The sequence below is a fragment of the Denticeps clupeoides genome, chromosome 19 (assembly GCF_900700375.1).
Source record: "Denticeps clupeoides chromosome 19, fDenClu1.1, whole genome shotgun sequence".
Classification (NCBI taxonomy): Eukaryota; Metazoa; Chordata; class Actinopteri; order Clupeiformes; family Denticipitidae; genus Denticeps; species Denticeps clupeoides.
The window spans coordinates 7503731-7524124 of record NC_041725.1 but is presented as its reverse complement, the minus strand read 5'-3'; the positions used below and the strand labels follow the sequence as shown (position 1 = coordinate 7524124).

At 43.9% G+C, this 20394-nt stretch overlaps 1 protein-coding gene across 1 annotated transcript in view; it reads left to right on the top strand.

Moving 5' to 3' along the window:
• fchsd2 (FCH and double SH3 domains 2) overlaps positions 1 to 20394 on the top strand; it is a 54006-nt gene that overhangs the window by 5519 nt on the left and 28093 nt on the right. The window contains 1 exon segment of the mRNA XM_028962029.1: positions 7155 to 7200. Within this exon segment, the coding sequence (XP_028817862.1) occupies positions 7155 to 7200 (46 nt within the window).

Genomic DNA, 20394 nt, shown 5'->3' with positions numbered 1-20394 from the left:
CTATGCTTGTGATGTCATCACCCAATTGACCCCATGACACAAGAAGTCAGGCATTATTTTCAGTGCTGTAATTTAGTCAGACAGTTCATGATCTTATGATCTCACAGTCGCACACGCCCCGTCCTACTCTCTCATTCAGTCGCGTGGTGATGGTGTGAGGGGGCGTGAGGTGTTCGTTTATTTTGGCCCCCTGACGTGGTTCTCTGCATACCAGCGCAATGTTGATTCACCATGGAACCCTGAACTGTGTCTGGGCGGCTGAGCAGAATTCCTAGACTCTGGTAGGAACCGGGTGGTCAACAGACTTCAGGCCCTTTGAGCCCCTGGTCCATTTTATTTCTAGAAGTTCACTGGTTTTATAGAATGAATTAACGCTCAGCTACGTACCCTGTACTGTAGCCTGATGTTCACCTCCTCTACAACAGTAACAAGAGGATGAATTGGTCCAGTTGGAAGCGTCCTGCTTGCTCGTCTGCATTTCAGGCAGTGCCACATACCCACCACTGCTCACAGCAAAGTAGGCCAGTGGGGAAATAGGTTTTCTTTCCCCATTAATGTTAACTGCTTAAAGCACCGGGCCAAACAGTCCATGTTTCAAATGCATACACTTTATCAGTAGTAAAAAGAGTAAAACGTGTCAAATGACGTATTATTATCAGTTTTGGAGAGTCAAGTAGACATACAAGATGTCTACAACAGACAAATGTCTTCATAGAATTATGTAATTAACAGCATTCAGTACAAGCTGTATATGAAAATAAACCAAATATAACCTCCCCCTCCCCCATAAAGCACAATGTTTTGTATGAATTATTCTGTCAAGACCTTGAATGTAAGATGACACCACAAATGCATTTCAAGGGGAACAAGCCATCTTGCATTCTACCCAGAATGATGGTTAAGCTATAAATACCACAGGAACTGCATATTCACTGCGCATTTAGCATTCGTTTTAGTACCAAATTTAGTGTTGAAAAGCCTGAACGCTGTGGCATTGTTTTTAGTACAGTTTGTTTTGACGTGTTTGTCCTGCTGGGCGCTCTGTGATGGGTGTGTGTTTGGGGTGGTGTTGAGCCCAGATGCCTTGATGTGGAGATACTGAGCACTTTCTGTCTGGGCCAACAGGAAGGCAACAGGAGGATGCAGCAGAGGATTGTGGGACATTGCTGAGCTCTTTCTGACCTCAGGCACTTGAAAGAGAAGTGTTGTTATTTCAAAAAGAGCGAGGGGTGAAGGAAAGAAGATGGAAAGAACAAAGTTGGGCAGAGAAAAACAGGGGGGGGGGGGGTTGTTTTCTTTCTGAAGGAGCCTCTTTGTGTTCGTTCATGGTCTTAATCAGTTCCAGCATCTGTGCTGAGACAGGACTTTATCCCACCTCTGTCTTCCCCATTTGCCCCCACCCCCCCGCCTCTCCTCCGTGGACATGGCTCAACTTGACCTTTTGTGTATGTGGGGTCATCTGGGGTCAGGACATGAAAGTGTTTGTTGGATGCACTTCCTCTTCCCGGTCTCTGTATGAGTCCTTCTGCCCTCTGGCTGACTCCGTAGATGAGAGCACCTCCCTCCAGGTCACTGCCAGCATTTGCACACTGCTGAAGTAGCACCCCTCCACTTTTGACACTTTAATGAATAGGGAAGCGCAGTCTGCCCCCCATCACTCCTGTTTAACTCAATATAGATGGCAGGCCGGCGGCCACCGTTCGTCATGCAGTCCCGGCCTGTGACGAGATACAGCAGATGGCATCGGGCCCAGCAAATTACCCAAACGCACACAAAACCATTTCAAATATAAATATATGCTTACAGTTTTCTTACTTTGCAACACAAGGCCATTCGGTGCCATACTTTACAGATAAGGTGCACTTCTCCTTGCAGACAGAGCTCGTATGGAGAACTGCACGGCTTATGTTAACTATCATTTATCATTTGAAAGCAGCCTAATGAAAACATTGTTCTTTGTTGCGTCTTTTCTAACTCCACTGTGTCCCTCCCTACCACTGCTGTCCTCAGTACAGAATCTCTTAACTGAGGGCATGCAGTCTCCCTTCATGGCTCCTTAACATTTAAAAGCTCACTTTTTAAACTTGCGATTGACATGCTTTTATTCTGTTATGCTGCGGTTTTATACATACGTTTACTTTTATGGGATTCGTCCTTCCTTAAGTCCTCATCTCGAGCATCATAAAATCAGTTTCAGGGGATGTCACCCTGGAGTCTCCGGGAGTCGATGGTAGTGAGTGGGGTTTGAACCTGTGACTTTGTTGTCTTCTGGTACCAAAGGCAAGCTTGGTACACGTTAGGCTACTACCAGCCACCTGCATTATTTGAGGTTTGAGTAGAATTAGCTGAAATGAGTTCGGGCCGTATGTTTTCGAAGAGGCTCAATGTAGCCCAGTTAGCTATCGGACGTTTCTAGACAAAAACTTATGTAAATTGGTCAAGTGAAGATGGTTCTTAAGCTGCCAAAATGCCTTATGAAATGTTTTCTATCTGGAGCCGTATGTGTGCGTTCGGGGTCTCAGCGTTTAAATGGCCTGTTGTGAGGTGCTAACACTCTAATAGCATCTCTCTGCTGTGGAGTTAGCATAGGCGCGTAAGAAAGGGAGAGTTTTGAACCTGTCCTCAGGTCAAAAGCGGTGTGAGGTGAGAGAACTTGACTCATTGTGTTTGTGTCAGAATATGATAAATGGAGCTGGAGTTTTTGTGCGGATGTGGTAGCGTAGCCTCGGGGTTTAGCGGATTAGCTTTGCGGTGTCACGATATCCAGGCGCAGACGGTATCCCTTCCTCCCGTCCCCACTGACCCACTTTCAGCTTGATGATGGCCATTGTCTTACAGTGGCCTTCTTTCAACAAAACATCACATCTGGCATCTCTCACGCTGTCTCACACACACACACACACACACACACAAATGAGTTAACTGCACTTTGCAGGTACGATGTAAACTCTACCTCGTGGTACAGACAATACCGCATACAAGCCAATTGCGTGTATGAGCGAGACAGAAAAGAAAGTTAGACTCTCACAGAGCTTTAAACAGATTATTCAGGCTGGTTTTATGGCTCGACTCTGAACATTCAAATTCCACAACTCTTGGGAGGTTTGTGTGTGTGTGTGTGTATGTGTGTGAGGGGAAAAAACAGTTAAGCAAGTATTTGCTTTGGTTAGCTGCTGCTAAGTTAGTGATATTAGGTATCGAGTAGTCTTTTTACATACACTGTAAATCTGTCACAACTGCTAAGTGCTTCATAGTTACTGCAGTGGTCCCCACAGAGACTGTGAAAGGTACCTCAGTGTCCTCCCTCCCACGAAGACCTCAGAACCTGATCTTTCACTCCATCCCCTTCATGCTGACCTGTGGTGCCAGCGTGTGTGTGTGTGTGTGTGTGCGCGTGTGCATGTGCGTGTGTGTGTGTGGGGGGGGGGTTGGCTGCACGTATGTCTACTGTTTCTTGGTATATGTGTGTGGGACGTCCTCTGAGTGAGTGTTAAGCAGGACTCTCCCTCAGGTCTCTGCTCTGTGCTGTAATTAGTCTCTGTGAAGTTCTCAGGGTAATTATTGGCTTCAAGTATAGCCTCCCCCCTGCTTCCTCCCTGTTCTTCACTCTTCTCATCCTCGCTTCCTCCCTCACCATCATGTTCTTCAGCCTGGTTTTATCTGCTCTTATTTATCTGTATCTCACCCCTTCCTTCAGTGTCTTATGAAGTATTGTGTGTGTGTATGAGAGTGAGAGAGAGAACCGAAAATGAAAAGACCAAAGTGAGTAGAAGAGTCTGCTTGCTCTGAACCTCAGCTGCAGATACTTAACCTCTGACCTGTGGGCTTTCTGCGTGTGTGAGGTTGGTTCAAGTCACAGGTCTAGTACTCACACATACATTTGTTTTTCTATCTTAGTGTAAGCAACTTATGCATTGTAACGGCACTTGTCTGGTTCTACTGCATTGTTATTTGCCTGTCATGTTTTGTAATAGGATAACTTGTCTTTTAATATTTGTAAATTAATAATTAGTCGTTTAATTAGTATGCTAAGTGTATAGAGCAAAACAGTTCTCTCACTCACAGAACGTGAATTTCTGATGTGTATGGAGTGATGTTCTCTGCAACTCTTTTCCATCAGGACCTGATCATGACCCATCACTAGCAAAGTCATCAACATCCTGTAACTCCATTGTTGCCTTTGTCACTCACTTCACATGTGAGATGTGTAAGCTGTGTGGGTTTTTTCCCCATCGATGGTGCACTATATGGGTTATTGCTGCAGGTTTTATTTTGTTTTGTTATGAGGGTTTTTACTGTAGTACACACACACACACACACACACACACACACACACACACTGCAGTAACTCAATGCAGAAGTGGAACTGGGCCCGGCTCCAGGTTTTCTGTGTAAAAACTGACCTCCTGTGCAACTGCAGCTCATGTAAAACCCGACTCCCACCGAGTTGCAGAGACAGTACCTTTTTAGGCTTAGATATCCCCACCTTTTATTTTTCCTCTAGGTTATGTTTTTTTTTTTTTTTTTTTGGATCATTTTGAAATGTGCTCATTAAAATAACATCAGACTTCCGAAAATTACCAAAATGTCTAAATGACTGCTAGCGCATGAATGCGGAGGGCCCATTATCAGCAGCAATTAGTCTCGATTTCCAATGTAATGCTGTGCTCACTAATGCAAGTCGTTTCATTGATTTATTAGAAAGCCCTTTTCCAATGACCTTAAAAAATGACCTTCAGACTAGTTGAGTAATCTGCGATGGTGGGCTCAAGTAGATTATTTCAAACTTTGTCAGTGAAAGTAATAAAAAAGCCCCTCTTGATCACTTTTGACATTCTGCAATTTCTTAGGGTACTTTTTGATCGAATGGCCTCTGTTGACTGGAGATCGTTTCGAAAAAATAAAAAAGACTAATAAATGAGTGTGTGTGAACTGATGTAAGGCAAGACGTACTCTGCTGGAAATGATTATATATTAATTATCAATTTGAAGACCTGTGCTCTACAGGTCTACAGCCTTTCTGCCTTCACGCAGAAAATCCCAGAACAACCATATTTCAGTACATCCCCGCATCTCGTAATCAGTAAAAGGGGTCGCCAGAGGCACCATGGGATCAACTTTCTCTGCACTCCAGTGAAGAGCACCACCCAGGGGGCTATTTACGGATGTGGTTGGAGGACGTATGGAGAGGGACGGTGCTTATTTTGAGAGTGCCGCATTTTTGTCTGGCTCTCCGACTTTGTCGGATTTACCTCAGAGGGGCACAGAGGGATGAGTTTTGGTTCTCTCTAAACACAGAAGGGGAAATCCAGAGGACTGCCGCACACATACAATCACACACACACACACACACACTCCTTTATTAGTCTGTTTATTGGATGTGTATTGTAACTTTTAATTTATCCCATTTGTAACTTTTAAATTATCCTATTTAAATACACACAACTATTCTATGCTGTTGTTTGGACTCATTATGCTAATGGTAGTCATGTTATATGTCAGGTTATGTCATTTCAAAAGTTTTAGAAACATTAGTGTTCAGTAATTGAATTATGTATTGAACATTTAGGGGTATTGATCAAATTGTCACCTGGTTATTGCTGTTAGCCGGTTTGTAAGACAGATTCACAGATAAACACCAGTTCAGACCTACAGGTCGCCCTGTCTCAGGGTTAAAGAGCTGTTGTCACCATCATTACTAAGATTTATGTTTTGATACATGGGTTGCATTTTGACTTATCATCAGTTCCCTGCACTGATGTAAAATAGGCAAGCACAACCACAGTAAATTTTGGATAGAAATAATACATTACATATTGACGTGTGTGTATGTCTGTGTGTGTCTCATCCCTCCCCTGTGTTATCCCAGGTTCTGAAAGAAGGCTTTACCTGGTTTTAATTAGATCGATAGAATTGGCATTGGTGCATTCAGAAATAGGTATTACAGGAGTTGAATAAAAAATAGCCCAGTGGTGAAGTGCTGTGGAGAAACATTCTGGCTCCTTTCTTATATGCATCATTTGGGATTCTCTATTTGGAGTCAAAGAAAAATCTATTTCATCACTACTGCCACCTTACTTTGTAATGGTGGCAGTATTATGAAATTATGTATATATATAATTATTTATATATATATAAAACTTTCTGGAAGGGGAGTCAGCACATACTGTCTCCATGGTGCGCATAACTTAAGACTCGGCACGATAAGGTCTCTGTGGGGAGTAGCATAGAGCCGCAGTGAACAGATAAGAGTGCAGGATAGAGCCGCAGTAGGGGGTCCTGAGGGGCCCAGCAGTCAGGGAGTAAAAACTCATTCTGTGTGTCAGTGTGGGATGCTGGTAAGCGGCTCCAGCGTCTTCTTTTTCTTCTTCCTCCTCTTGGATTTTGTGTGTGTGCACTGGGCATGGGGGATGCAGAAATTCCTGTGTTGCGTAACACATCTGCATTTTCACAAACACACACATGGTTTGGAACCTGACACTGCTCCCCCCAACCCCATTTTAAGTGAGCTCCACAATCAAGAATGCTTGGATTATCACTTTGATAATCCAAGGGGAATAACATGACTTAAAAAAAACACACACACAGACACACAATATCCTACACCACCCATCCCCCAAGCTTCTTACTGTGTGATGCCTGGTGACGAGTAAGCATGAAGAACATGTTTCAGAACGTACTAAAACACTTTACTGATTGCTCCGACGTGTCACCCTGGCTGCTTCACGGTGTGAGGTCACCACTGCTAATGAAATGACTGTAGTGGGAAATGCAGTGACGGTCTAGTTCTGTGTGTGAAATGTCAGTGGAAAAATAGAACTAAAATATTGGTCTATGAGATTAGATTAGGATTAACATAAATATATAAATTGTTACATTTACGTTACTTTTAGGCCCTTACTGGACGCCCTTTTCAGTAGTTACAGGGACAGTCCCCCCTGGTGACACTCAGGGTTAAGTGTCTTGCTCAGGGACACAATGGTAGTAAGTGGGATTTGAACCTGGGTCTTCTGGTTCATAGGCGAGTGTGTTACCCACTGGACATCTCCCATCACACCTTTGTAACTATGCTGTTTGTGTGTCCGTGTGCTTAATGGTGCAGTAATTTAGTTAATTTTACTACATGCTGATATTTTCCTCTCTTCCTCCTACAGAACATACAGTCAGAAGAAAGCTACTCTGGAGAGAGACTACGCCCAGGTAAGGCCACAGATGTGTGTGTGTGTGTGTCTTTGAAAAATGGCATCTGTGTGTGTGTATGCTGCATTATTAACGCGTATCCAGAATAGATAAATATAGAAGCGGTGTCCGGGCGTAAACCCGAGTGAAACCGTGTTCTGACTGCGGTTTCCGAGACACGGCGGCTGTTGACCAGGATCACTGTGGTCGCGTCCCGCCTGCCCATTATCCCGGGCCGCCGTTGGCAGGCCAGAGTGGGCGGACTGGGTGGTACCTGGCGGCATCTCACGTACAGCGTCTCATGCCACATTGTGTTGGAAATAAAGGGGCCTTGCAGAGGGAAGCGTGGCCTTCTGACGTTAGGTGGCAGACGGAAGAGAAGTGAAGAGCTTATTGACGGTTATTTAGCAGCTGCTGGGCTTTATGGCCTTTGTGATTCTGAATTGTTTATTGGTACCTTGACAGTAACTGCTGTTTATTGGGCTTTTTATTGCTATAATGAAAGAATTATGTGACTGGCACAACCAGGAAGTTGTATTTAACCTTTGACCTTATTCTGACAAGAAGCCTGTAGTTCAGCGATGACCTGTGATTACTATTAAGGAAGCAACTATGAACGACTTTTAGATTTGATCAGCTGGGTGGCAGATGATAGGTAGACTAATGACTTTTGACCTTAGATAAATGGTGTTCTAAAATGCCAGGGAGATTATTTGGGTTGTTGTTGCGGTGATTTTATTAATTTATTTTAGCAGCAACATTACAGGTTTGTTTTTGGCTAACCATACATTAGGACTAGGGGATATGGAACAGAGATGTGAAGACATAGCATTCATTTTAGTTAAAATATTATTTATTGTTAAAAGTTGAATCACTAGAGTAAAAAAATACTAATTTACCATCTCCGGCCAGGGAGATGGTAACAAGAGTCAAACATTATAATCAGTCGGATAAAAAGTGAGTTTCAACCTTGCTTATTGGCATCACGTCTTTTGCCATAAGGGAGGGAGAATTGTGGGAGATTGAGGTGATTTGGGGGCGGGACAAGTCGACGTGTCTTGCCTAGAAAGGAAGAAGGGTCTTCTTTTGGAATTGTGCTGGCAGATCTCATCTGTTCGAAAGTCTTTGGTTGGGTAGAAACTCATTTTTTTGCTGGAGCTGTGTAGTTGCCGCGCACCACGAGCTGTAATAGCCTGTACAGCACCATGGGGCGAGAAAGGCAACAACATAAATGGTTCAGCAAGGTGCTGTTTTCATTATCGTTACCTTATTGAATGAACAAATTTATATCAACTATATCTACTTTTCCTATTGAGGAAAAGCTATTTTGTGATTATTATCTTTATCGTTACATCACCCAGCCCTACTATGCATACTTACACACTTTGTTGTATCTGGTAGTGTGATAATGGTGTGTGTGTAATATATGTACACACACAGACATGCTGGCTGTTTGCCAGCTGTGATATTTTACACCATAATGGTTTAAAAAAATTATAAATTCTCGTACAAATGTTACGCATTGATAAAAATGAACGGATGACAAGTAAGAGATGCTCTGATTATGCACAGTTGTGTTCATGATTGGTTGAAAATGTAATAATGCATAAATAATGCAGCTTCTCCTCACCAGTTTAGGGTGGTGGCAAAGAAAGATAATTTTACAACTTAAATTCTGCATCTCGTGTCTGTCATGAAGCCGGCCAGTCGCATTCAGAATATGTTTTGTGGTTCAGATGGATGTGCACCAATGGCTGATGTTGGTCAGCATGACTGTTCGTGTTTGTATGGGTGCTCATGGCACAGCCCAATTTCGCATGACGTGCGAGGAGATTACTGAGGGAGCTGTGCAGTGGAAGCCACCCCTGCCGATCCTGACCGTGACTGTGAAGGGACAGATAGTTAGGAATACGGTGGTTTTGTAGGAGTGGACTGATACACATTCTGCCAGCAGAGTGGCAGGAGGATCTGCAAATCTCACCCGGAAATTATAATCTCATGGGATTATAGCGTTGTTGTTTGTTTCTGTACCCCCAGAAGTGTATGTTGACTCAGGGTACAGTGCTGTGCAATAAGTTGATAAAATTGTTACAGAATCTGCAATGTGTCATCCAACATGATATTTTGACTAGAACTGTGCAGTATAAATGGTATAAATTTCACCAGAGAGACATTTGGATGATACCCCCTATCAGAGGTATCTCCTTGTCTGCGAAAGTAACGTAATAAAGTTGTCGAATGCATGAAACCACACCTACCTGCATCACGTTGCATTTGTTTTGAGTCGTGGTGTTGCAAGGCGATAATTCCACTAGTGCGAGGAAGGAAGCTAGCAATAGCTTGTGGGTTGCTACAATTCTACAAACCTAGCCGGGCGCACCTTACATGTCTCAATAAGAGGACATGTCCTGTGAAAAGAGGATGGTCACCTCCAAACCAGATCCCAGGGGATTTCATAGGTAAAGTGGGACAATTGTTTTGAATATATTTGGCCATTATAAAATCCCGTTTTATAAGTCTTAACCTTAGCTAAGCTAGGCTAAGCTAAACACGTCAACACAACAGTGGGGACATGTTGCCTTTTCATACAGTGGAGAAGCGGCTTTAAACGCATGATTAAAGTCCTTGGTTTCTGATGTGGGGTACCTGCACGGCATGAAAATGTCAGTGAGCAAGTATATATCGATCTCTGTGGCATCAAACATTATGCCACTGCTGCGGACTTGTAGTTGATTTGAACAATATATGTTCTGTGTTATGTTTTTCTACAACGTTCTGTGGCAATGCCTATTTTATTGTCATTATTGCTGAAATGTACAAATCAAATTATGTACCGCAGTGTATGCAGTCAATGGTTCAAATTAATCAGCAATATGAATTTTATGCCATGTCAACAGTCCTAGCGGGTAAGGAAGTGGTGGCCTAGCAGGCCAGGAAGTGGACCTGTCATCAGAAGGTTGCCGGTTCGAATTCCGAGCCATCAAGGTGCCACTGAGCAAAGCACCGTCCGCACACGCTGCTCCCCGGGCGCCTGTCATGGCTGCCCACTGCTCACCAAGGGGGATGGTTAAAAGCAGAGGAGACATTTCGTTCTGTGCAGTGTGCTTGCTGTTATTCACAATGATGGTGATATTGATATTGTTATGGTCTTTTTAAATGTTTGTTCGATTTACATTTAGCTTCCATGATGAAATAGTTCATCTCTGGTTCAGGCAGCAGCTGGTTACATGACATTGCAAGTGTCAACAGCGTGGTATGGCAGAATGATGCCACAGAGTGCCATTATCGCAAAGTATTGTAACTCCCAGGCTTCCTCTCCACCAATTAAAATGCTGTAACTAACTGAGCTGTATAAAATGCTTCCTTAATAGCCCAAATTATTCCAATGCTGTAATGTTATTCGGTTTTACTGCTTGTGTTGCCCAATATTGGAACTCAGACACACGCACACATACCCTCCATCAGATGGATGGTTTGTCCTGATTTGTCCTCGACCATCTGCGTTGAGTGCAGTTTGGGGGATTTAAGGTGTGATTAGAGTCGGGCTGTCATGGGGCTTCATAATTAAGGATGTTTGGGGATTAGGAGCATGTATTTGGCTGTAAACAGCCCGTTCCTGTTTTCCTGTGGTGACAGACCCTCTTTTATGGGTCATGACCTTTCAACTAGAATCATTTGTAGAGTCTGTTAGACTTTTGGCATCTGGTCTTCAGAACATCTCTCCCATTCTGTCTCTTTGTAGGCATTAGTAAGGGATGTTTTTTTCTACTGCTCTCTGAATGAGGAGCGCTGGGTCTTCTTTTTGCGTGGGGGTGTCTGTGTGTCTGCATGCAAGCGTCCACTGAAACTGTAAGGGCAGGTGACTTCAATGGTAAGGATCCGGGATCCAGACTCGGAATTCACCATCACCATGGCAACACAGTCTTTCTTTCTGGATTCACATACGCACACACAGGGCTGGCTGTGGGAGCCCAGCTGACAGTTTCCTTTAGCTTTGTCAGCTGAGTCTCCTCCACTCCACAGGCTGCTTTATCCCACTCTCTCTCTCTCGCTCACTCGATCCATCCCTCCCTCTCTCCCTCTGAAGTGAGGTTTATTGCAATAGGCTCCTCAGTGAGCTCGGGGTCTTTTGCCGCCTCTTGGATCCTTCCTTTCATCAGTCTTTTTGGCTCAGCATCTCCATCTCTCCCTCTCTCCTGCACGAGTTCCCTGCGCTGCACAGCTGTCCACACAAATAAACATTGTTTTACAGCCACGGCCCCAACAAACAGAGAAACGCTTGTGTTTTTTGGGGGGAAAGGGGGACTAGGGAGGGGTTGCTTGTACTCTCAGAGAAAGAGGGAAGTGGAGTGTTGAGCAAACCCCAGTTGGCCATCCATCATTCCCATCATGCCTTGGGGCTCCCAGCAACACCTGCAGGAAGGGGTGGGGGTATGGGGGGGTTTCAGCATCCAGCCTCATTTATAAGATACTCCTGTTATCTCTGCCTACCCGTGTGTGTGTGTGTGTGTGTGTGTGTGTGTGTGTGTGTGTGTGTGTGTGTGTGTGTGTGTGTGTGTGTGTGTGGTTTTACTCATTGATTCTTTAGCAATTTGGAGACAACATTTTAGCCTACGTTAATTAAAAAATTTTAATAAAAGGGATTCATCAGCCTAAACCGGGAACGGGATGACTGGGCGAATGAATTGCTCTCTTCAAACCAAGCAAAAAAATTATTACAATAGCAGAATTTTTTCTAGTTGAACCTTCCATTTGTGTAGGTATGATCATTTCAGTCAGCCATCTGTTAAAGGATGGAGGAGAAGGTGACTTTCATTCCCTCAAAATTAGTCTTTTGATTAGGTCTGCACGATTTGGGGAAAAAGACATATTGCGATTATTGAGATCAATATTGCGATATGCGATTGCGATAAGATAAAGGACACTTGCTTGTATTTCAATGAAAAGTCGCAAAAAAGTTGTTTGGAGGCTGACTTGAACACAGGGATACATAGCTTTGCTAGCTTAGCTAAGGTTAAGATTTGTAAACTGAGGTGAATTTCTTTAGGAAACCTTCAAAGTTTGAGAAAAGTTAACCAAACAGCTAAGAACAGTCTTAATAGTTAATGCCTACGTTTAGCCAAAACGTTGTTTGGAGGCTGACTTGAACACAGGAATGCATAGCTTCGCTAGCTTAGCCTAGCTTAGCTAAGGTTAAGACTTATAAAACGGGATTTTATAATGGCCAAATATATTCAAAACAATTGTCCCGCTTTACCTATGAAATCCCCCGGGATCTGGTTTGGAGCGTACAGCGGTTTGTACAGCCCCAAGCAGCACAAGAGTGAGGCATTTTTATGCACTTCTCTCCATAGACATGTATATGCTTCACGCCACAGCAGAACCTCTCGCAATATGGCGGCGACGTTGACGCACAATGCAGCTCGTCATGCGCCGTCTACCCATATGTCTCCGAATCGAAAGTCATGTGACCAAACAAGTCACATCCGACTGAGATGTGAGACGTGAGATGTGAGACTTCAGTCAGCTCGCCAACTTTGAGAGAATGAAAGAATGGATCGGCAACATATCCGATCCAATCCATGTACTAATAATTTAAATCGCAGCTTTTTGCGTTCAAGTAATCGCACAGACTGACATCACGATTACGATTGCGATTAGATTAATCCTGCAGCACTACTTTTGATCATTTTATAGTTTATTTACATTTTATTAATGTCACACAACATTACTCACTGAAGTTTACACCTGCGGTTGTGATATTATATTGAGTCAAAGTATGAGTGGAAATGACACTGTTTACACAATTATTGTATGTGAGCGGGAGTTGTATATGCTTAATTCTCGATCGTCCCTCCATGAATTGTTCAGCAATAAGGTTGGATAATTGTCATTGTGATACACAGCAGCACACAGTGCACACAGTGAAATGTGTCCTCTGCATTTAACCCATCACCCTTGGTGAGCAGTGGGCAGCCATGACAGGCGCCCAGGGAGCAGTGTGTGGGGATGGTGCTCTGCTTCCTTAACCGCTAGGCCACCACTGCCCCATCACTTTGTGTGTGTGAGAGAGAGGGAGAGAGAAGGCGAGAGAGTGGCTTGTAAGAGAAATGAGATGACAATGCAAACACACTTTTTGCATAATGTTAATACCTTTTAGAAAATTATATACATAAGACTACAAAGATGTGCACACACAAACACATTGGTCAGACATGATCCTTCAAGCCGTTTCATTAAACACACCGCTAATTTATTTTGACTTGCAGCTCTCTCCTCCACCCCTTCTTTTGTTGCTCTCATCTCTATCTTTTTACCACTCTCTCTCGCTCTAAGTTATGGAGTTGCATTAGTGCAACCTGCTTCCAGTGTAATTAGACAGCGTCTATGCTTTGTAACACATTTGTGGTGTGTGTTAGAGATAGAGAGAGGGAAGGGCTCTCTCTGACATTTAGTCTAAGTGAGCTGGTTTGCTGTAGATATCATCTGTGAGTTTCGATGTGTTAACTGGGGCACCCCCCCATGACCTTTGACCTGAACCACTACTGAGGCACTGCTCATCTGTGTCTAGACAAAGCACTCATTAACCCTCATCAGTTAATGATGAGTAACATGAGTAATAATGCGTAACCTTCGCATCCTTGGATGGCCCTTGAAGGGCCATTATTTCCCTGTTGCTCTCATGTGGCCCTGTTGGGAATAAGGAGGAGTTATTGGACGCTCTTCCAGGACACTCTGCTAGAAAACATGTGACCGTGTATGAAGTCATCATTCTCATCACAGAAGTGACTAAGCCGTTAGGTGCAGTGTGGATGTTTACCCAGAATGCCCACTGCTGCACTCTGGCCTTTATACTTCATACAGTCCCATAAGACCCTGATCTGATCCAGGCTCAGGTCTCACAGTCTGGTCTGAATTGTTGTAATTGCTCTTTGTGTCTTTCTAATTGGACATCTGGACATAGTTCTTATTAACCCACTATCAACCCATTTGGCAGTTATGACATTATTTTTAATGAAATGTCCAATAGAATTTAACACAATATCAAAACTGAGCTTATGAACTTATACTGAAACAGTATAGTATGAAGTGAAGTGAAGTGAATGTGAAGTGATTGTCACACGTGATACACAGCGCACAGTGCACCATTGAAATGTGTCCTCTGCATTTGACCCATCACCCTGAGTGAGCAGTGGGCAGCCATGAAAGGCGCCCGGGGAGCAGTGTGGGGGGGACGGTGCTTTGCTCAGTGGCACCTTGGCGGATCGGGATTGGAACCGGCAACCTTCTGATTACAGGGCCGCTTCCTTAACCGCTAGGCCACCACTGCCCCAATATTTAGGCCACCACTGCCCCAGTATTTACATATCACTGTGTAAGAATGTAATAAAATTGCATTGAGTTAAATCATTTATCGCGTTTGGATTAAATATTTATAATTAATATGAACAATGCACCTGGTGAACTTTTACACATGTCACTTGTGTAAGACCAGACCAGACCAGACCAGCAGAAGTTAAGGTTTGACTGATAAGATCTGAAAGGAAGCGGTTCCATCCTGCCACAGTCAGAAGGTCTGATGGAAAGTGCATGACTGACTGTAAATGCTGATGACGCTACATCTTCAGCTCCTCCAGCAAACAAACACACACGCTGTCCCCTGCTTCCTCCCTGTACTGTCCATCCTGCTCTGCCCCCTTCCCCCGCCCTCCCAGCTCCCTCTCTCCTCCTCCCCTTTGCTGGGAAAATGCTGGGAGAGCTCTGCAATTTGCATAATCGTCTTTACTGCCATCGTGGGCGGGGCCTCCCTGCCCTGGCCACCGCCAGCCTGGCCACCTGTCCAGAACAAATCAGAGCGAGGAGGGGGGCGCCGCCCGCTCCCATTCTCACACACATGCACACTCACTCTCACACTCAGGCCGTAATGAATGAATGAATTAAATATGATTTAAATGGACGTGAATATCCATCATGCTCTTAATACACAGGGACAGTTATCCGTGCAGTGTGCAATCGCACACACACATACACTGAACACTGAGCTGTATGATGTGTGTGTGTGTGTGTGTGTGTGAGCGGTTAATTTCTTGTCTGTTCATTGCACTTTAACCTTGGGATTGTGTGTTGTCATAGTCTGGCCAGATCAACACTTTAAAATAGTGAAAACCACGTACATACAGCCTCCATGTGTGCAAACTGCATGTCAAGCACATCACACACACACACTCACACACACTTTGCAGCCCTGACTGACCATGTCATGGTGCTTTATAGCCCCTTCTTTCCTATTAGAATTTGATATAAAATCCCCCCTCCCCCCCTCTGCTGGTTCACATAAAGGTGTTTTTGGTGTGTGAGTGTGTGAACTCTGTGGGGTCGGGCATCTGTCAGTGTGTTAATGACACAGCCTGTAACATAGCATAATCTGCCCCTTTCTAAATCCAACACGTGTTTTTGAGCCTCAGTTTGATGCCGAATTCCTAGAAATGCAGCTCACTCTGGTTTTGATGGGCCGGGAAAAAGCAGTGATTCGTTTAAGCAGGTTCTTCACCTTCTGGCCTGGTTTGCTTTTCACCTTATTGATTCTGGTTGGGAACTTAGGTGACATCCTGAGTCCAGGTTAAACGGAGGCATCTCGCACCTTGAATACTGTTTTGAGGTGGTGTTGGCTTCCTTGATCTGTAAGTGTGTGCCGTGATTAAACTCAGCCACACTGAGACTCATACACAGCATCTGCTCCCATTTAACCTCAGTTGAACCTGAGCCATGGCCGCTTGTGCTGGTTTATCAGAGAGGGTGTGAAATTGCTCTGCTGGAGTTTGCCTGAGGCGGTGTGAAAGGAGGGGTGGAGACCAGAGAGATGCAGGGAGATGATGTCATTTTGAGCCCTGGGCATGGGTGATGTGTCCCGGGCCACCCAAAATCTGGGTACCGTCAGTCACAAAAGCAGACAAAAAAGAGCCATTTAGTAGGATACTGCGTCATGGATGCTTCTGCTGTCCATGCAGATTTACTTACACTGAATGGGTGAAAGATTATGAATAAGTACCCTTAATTGAGACAACCTTGGCTATCATAGTGAGATTTTAAGATATGTCTTACTTAGATTGTAGGAAAGCATTATGCAAGATTACAAGTAATTAAGACAGAGCTAGTACGTAGTAGTGATAATGTGAAAATAAAATATGCTGAGAATGATAAAGATTAGTGACTGGTGCATTGGGAATTATTATAATCATTGTCATCATAGAAATTCTTGATAGGTTTGAAACGAAGGGAAAGTTGGAGATGCACAGTAGAGCAGGTGATGGAGCAGAGAGGTGAGAAACTGAAATGAAGTGAGGAGGAGGTGGGAACATAGAGAGCTAAAATTGGCTTTGTGTGTGTGTGTGTGTGTGTGTGTGTGCGCGCACATGCATGATGAAGATCTGAAATTTGATTCTTGAGGTGCACTATTGGAGGCGTTATTCACTATCAGACTGTGCTGTGTAGATGTTTAAATGCTTTTAACAAGATGTTGGGCCAAGTTTATTTCATTTTTCACAGATAGGTAAAAAGGAGTTTTCCTGAACAGCATGGGCAGATAAGTTGAATCATGAAATCAATGTAAAATAAAATATAGCAGTGTGCACTCTATACATTTATATTTTTTATACATATATATAAAATGTATGTGAAAAGTGAAGTGATCGTCATTGTGAAGCACAGCACATGGTGGTGCCCTCTGCTTTTAACCATAACCCTTGGTGAGCAGTGGGCAGCCATGACAGGCGCCCGGGGAGCAGTGTGTGCGGACAGTGCTTTGCTCAGTGGCACCTTGGCGGCTCTGGATTCAAACCAGCAACCTTCTGATTACGAGTCTGTTTTAGGCCACAGGTTTGGTGTACAGGATGTGGGCAGAATGTGTTACGATGTTATTATACTTATTATTTTATTATTTTGGATTTTATTATTATTATTAATTTTGCTTCTCCCTTGTTACCTGTGTAACTCACTGGTTGATGAACATATAACAATAATCAGGTGAAAGTGTTGAACATAAGGTGAGATTGGGAGCAAAGGTCAGTAGATTGTGGACTGGGTGAGGGTTTGTGTCCTTGTTTTCGTCTTCTGTATGGAATAGGGACATCTACCATGCTGTCCACGTGGTGCACAAAGAGAATGAGTTTCATTGTTTGTGTACTCCACTAGACCTTGATAAATTACACACTTATTGAAGAGTTTGAGGCCTGTAATGGCTTATGTGTTGAGTAACTGATGTGAAATAGAACAAATCAATGAAAGACTGAGGCTTTATAGAGTGGAGGCACTAATGGCGTAATGACCTGAAGATACTGTGTGAAGATGATTGATCTCTCTCTCTCTAAATGGTCGTATCTTAATCTCCAAGAGACAGATCTGAACAACATTTTTTTAAGGATATTCTATATGAATCATATTAGCATTTTTGTGGCAAGATAATGATTTTAATTCAGAGGTGAAAAAAAATCTTATTTAATGCTTTTTATCCTTTTTAGGGTCCCATGGTTCTTGATAAACAAATTTATTTGATCAAGCAATATCAAATTTAGATTTCAAAAAGGTTGCGATTTGTCCCTCAGGGAATTTTTTTTTTTTTTCAAAATCTATAGCAGTCATCCGGCTCTTAACAAAAAACATTCCAGGTGCCCAGGCTAATGATCCATCCTCCACCATGTGTTTGTGGGTATCTCTCGGCCTGTCAGTCATGCCTTCATGGACGTGACCGTTAACGTCCATGTGTTATGAAAGTGAAGTGAATATCAATGTGAAACACAGCACACGGTGACACAACGAAATGTGTCCTCTGCTTTTAACCATCACCCTCGGTGAGCAGTGGGCAGCTGTGACAGGCGCCCGGGGAGCAGTGTGTGGGGACGGTGCTTTGCTCAGTGGCACCGTAGCGGATCGGGATTCGAAACGGCAACCTTACGATTACGGGGCCGCTTCCTTAACCACTAGGCCACCACTGCCCCATTTTTTGGAACATTGTTAGTTATGGTCAGTATTGATTAACCGGGTCCCCCAGGGCCCACTCATCACACACCGAGGGGCTTCACTTCATTCCTCATGCGTGTGCCACCTGTCCCTGAGATGTGAAGAATGCACCAGAAGTTTTTGCTGGAATTCGGTGATGATATGAAATCCTCATCTGAAAATATTTTGAGAACATCATAAGCTCTTGTTGCTGATATAATATCTGGAAGGTAGATTCGATGGTGTTTTCTCAGTGTTTATGTGGTCCATTTAATTTGGAGTAATAAGCAATAGTGGTTTATGGATCTTGTTCCCAGTATGAGCCAAACGGTTAATAAATGCTAATTATCATACAAAGCATACACAGTGAATGTCCTTTTTCAGTATTAAATAATCCTTGTTATAAGAATGGTGGCCCTGTGGTTAACGTTGGCAGTTTCATTGGGATTTATGCCCATTCTCCAGATTTGCTCCTCTCTAAACTCCAAACCCAAGCTCTGATTTTTCACATGTACACATGTACGCACACCCTCTTCCTACCTGAGCCTCTCTGTAACCATAAAGGGCTTCTGTCCCTGCAGACCTCATTCCAGCCCCTTCCCCATGAGAAACACGAGAGTCGAGCGGGAGGCATATGGTGAGCAGAGCCTTCAGGGGTGAGAGAGAGCCAAAGACCACCCAATCGCCCTTTTCTTATATCCGATTTATAATGCATGAGATGATGGCAGGTCTCATTGTGCCGGAAGAACTTTCCCCTCCACAAACCCAAAGATGGACGTCTGTGTAACCAGATCTGCTTTTAGAGTGGAGCGGTTGTCAAAATTGAGGCCAGGTCTGAGTGGCACTGAGGCTCGTAAACTATATCAGGCAGTTTAATGGGCTTATCACCAACAGGCTGTAGACTAACAGGCCGACTATCATCTGTGCATCTGTCTCTTTCCCACCAGCTTTTGGTAGCTGTACCAAGACCGCATGAAGCAGGCCTTGGGGGAGAATAGAGCTGGACGTTGGTTAAAATGGGGTCCATATCAACTCAAGAGTGAAGCACTGCCGCAGTCGGATCCCAGTCCTCCACTAATGGGACACAGAGCTGAAAAGCAGGCGCTGTTCTACCATAATTGGAGATTCTTTTTAATTATTTTAATGTTACTTTTTTTTTTCCTGACTGATCTACATGTTCACCCTGTCTCACTCTTTCCATTTTATATTATTTATACGGCTACACATTTGTTCCTCTGTAGACTGAATGTGAGGAGGGTGTTCTAAGCCACACTCCCAAGGCAGCAGGCCCTCTGGGACAGGTGGAGGGCAGAGACGCTCTGAATGGCTAAGTAGAAGGCAGGGGCGGGGCTTCTGGAAGCTTTGCTAATGGTGCTGCCCACTCAATGCCCTCATTGTGCCTGTGTGAGGAGTGCAGGGTGGGTTCTGGAAACTGACCCACAGAGGAAGCTGAGCACAAAGGGCAGGCTGTGGCAGAGTGGCGAGGTCACGTCTGGTCTGGAGTGGTCCGCCAGCGCTGCTGAACGCCACCCAGAACTAATGAAGACACACTCACACATTTATACAAACGTGTATATACTCATGTGACCTTAGTTTCTAAAACTAACCATTTCCCCTGAAATTCAATGTCAGAAGCTGAAAACAAATCACAGTCTTTTCCCGTTCTCACTTTTATTGAAAAATTCTATTTGTTAGGACCCACACACAGGCCTGTTTTCTGTGTTGAGCTCAATTTTACTCCCATTTTGATTCTCTTATCTGTGCTCTACATGCTGATGTAGACTCACCTCTAATTTCTGTACTTCTCTCTTTCTCAGACGCACACACACACACACACACACACACACACACACACAGAGGCTCCAGCCATTAGCCTGGTACAGAGGAGAGACTAAGGTCCTGTTTTAATCATCTCGGTAAAATGCTGATCTAGTGAAAACCTCCGTTTTCTCTCCCGTCTTGCTCTCTCTCCCCATTGTTCCTATAGGCTTTGCTGATGCTGCATAATTGGAGGGCCTGATGTCAATATGCATTTTAGTCACACACATCCAACAAACATTTCCCTGGTGCCTGACTGCCCTACTGACTTAGATATAAAGCACTTAGATATAAAGCGATGCTCGGAAAGAGTGAGCAATTGCACGTGACAGAGGAAAAGAGAGACAAATTAACCAAGACAAGACTGTCCACCTCCTGCCATGACAATGTAAGTTTCCCACT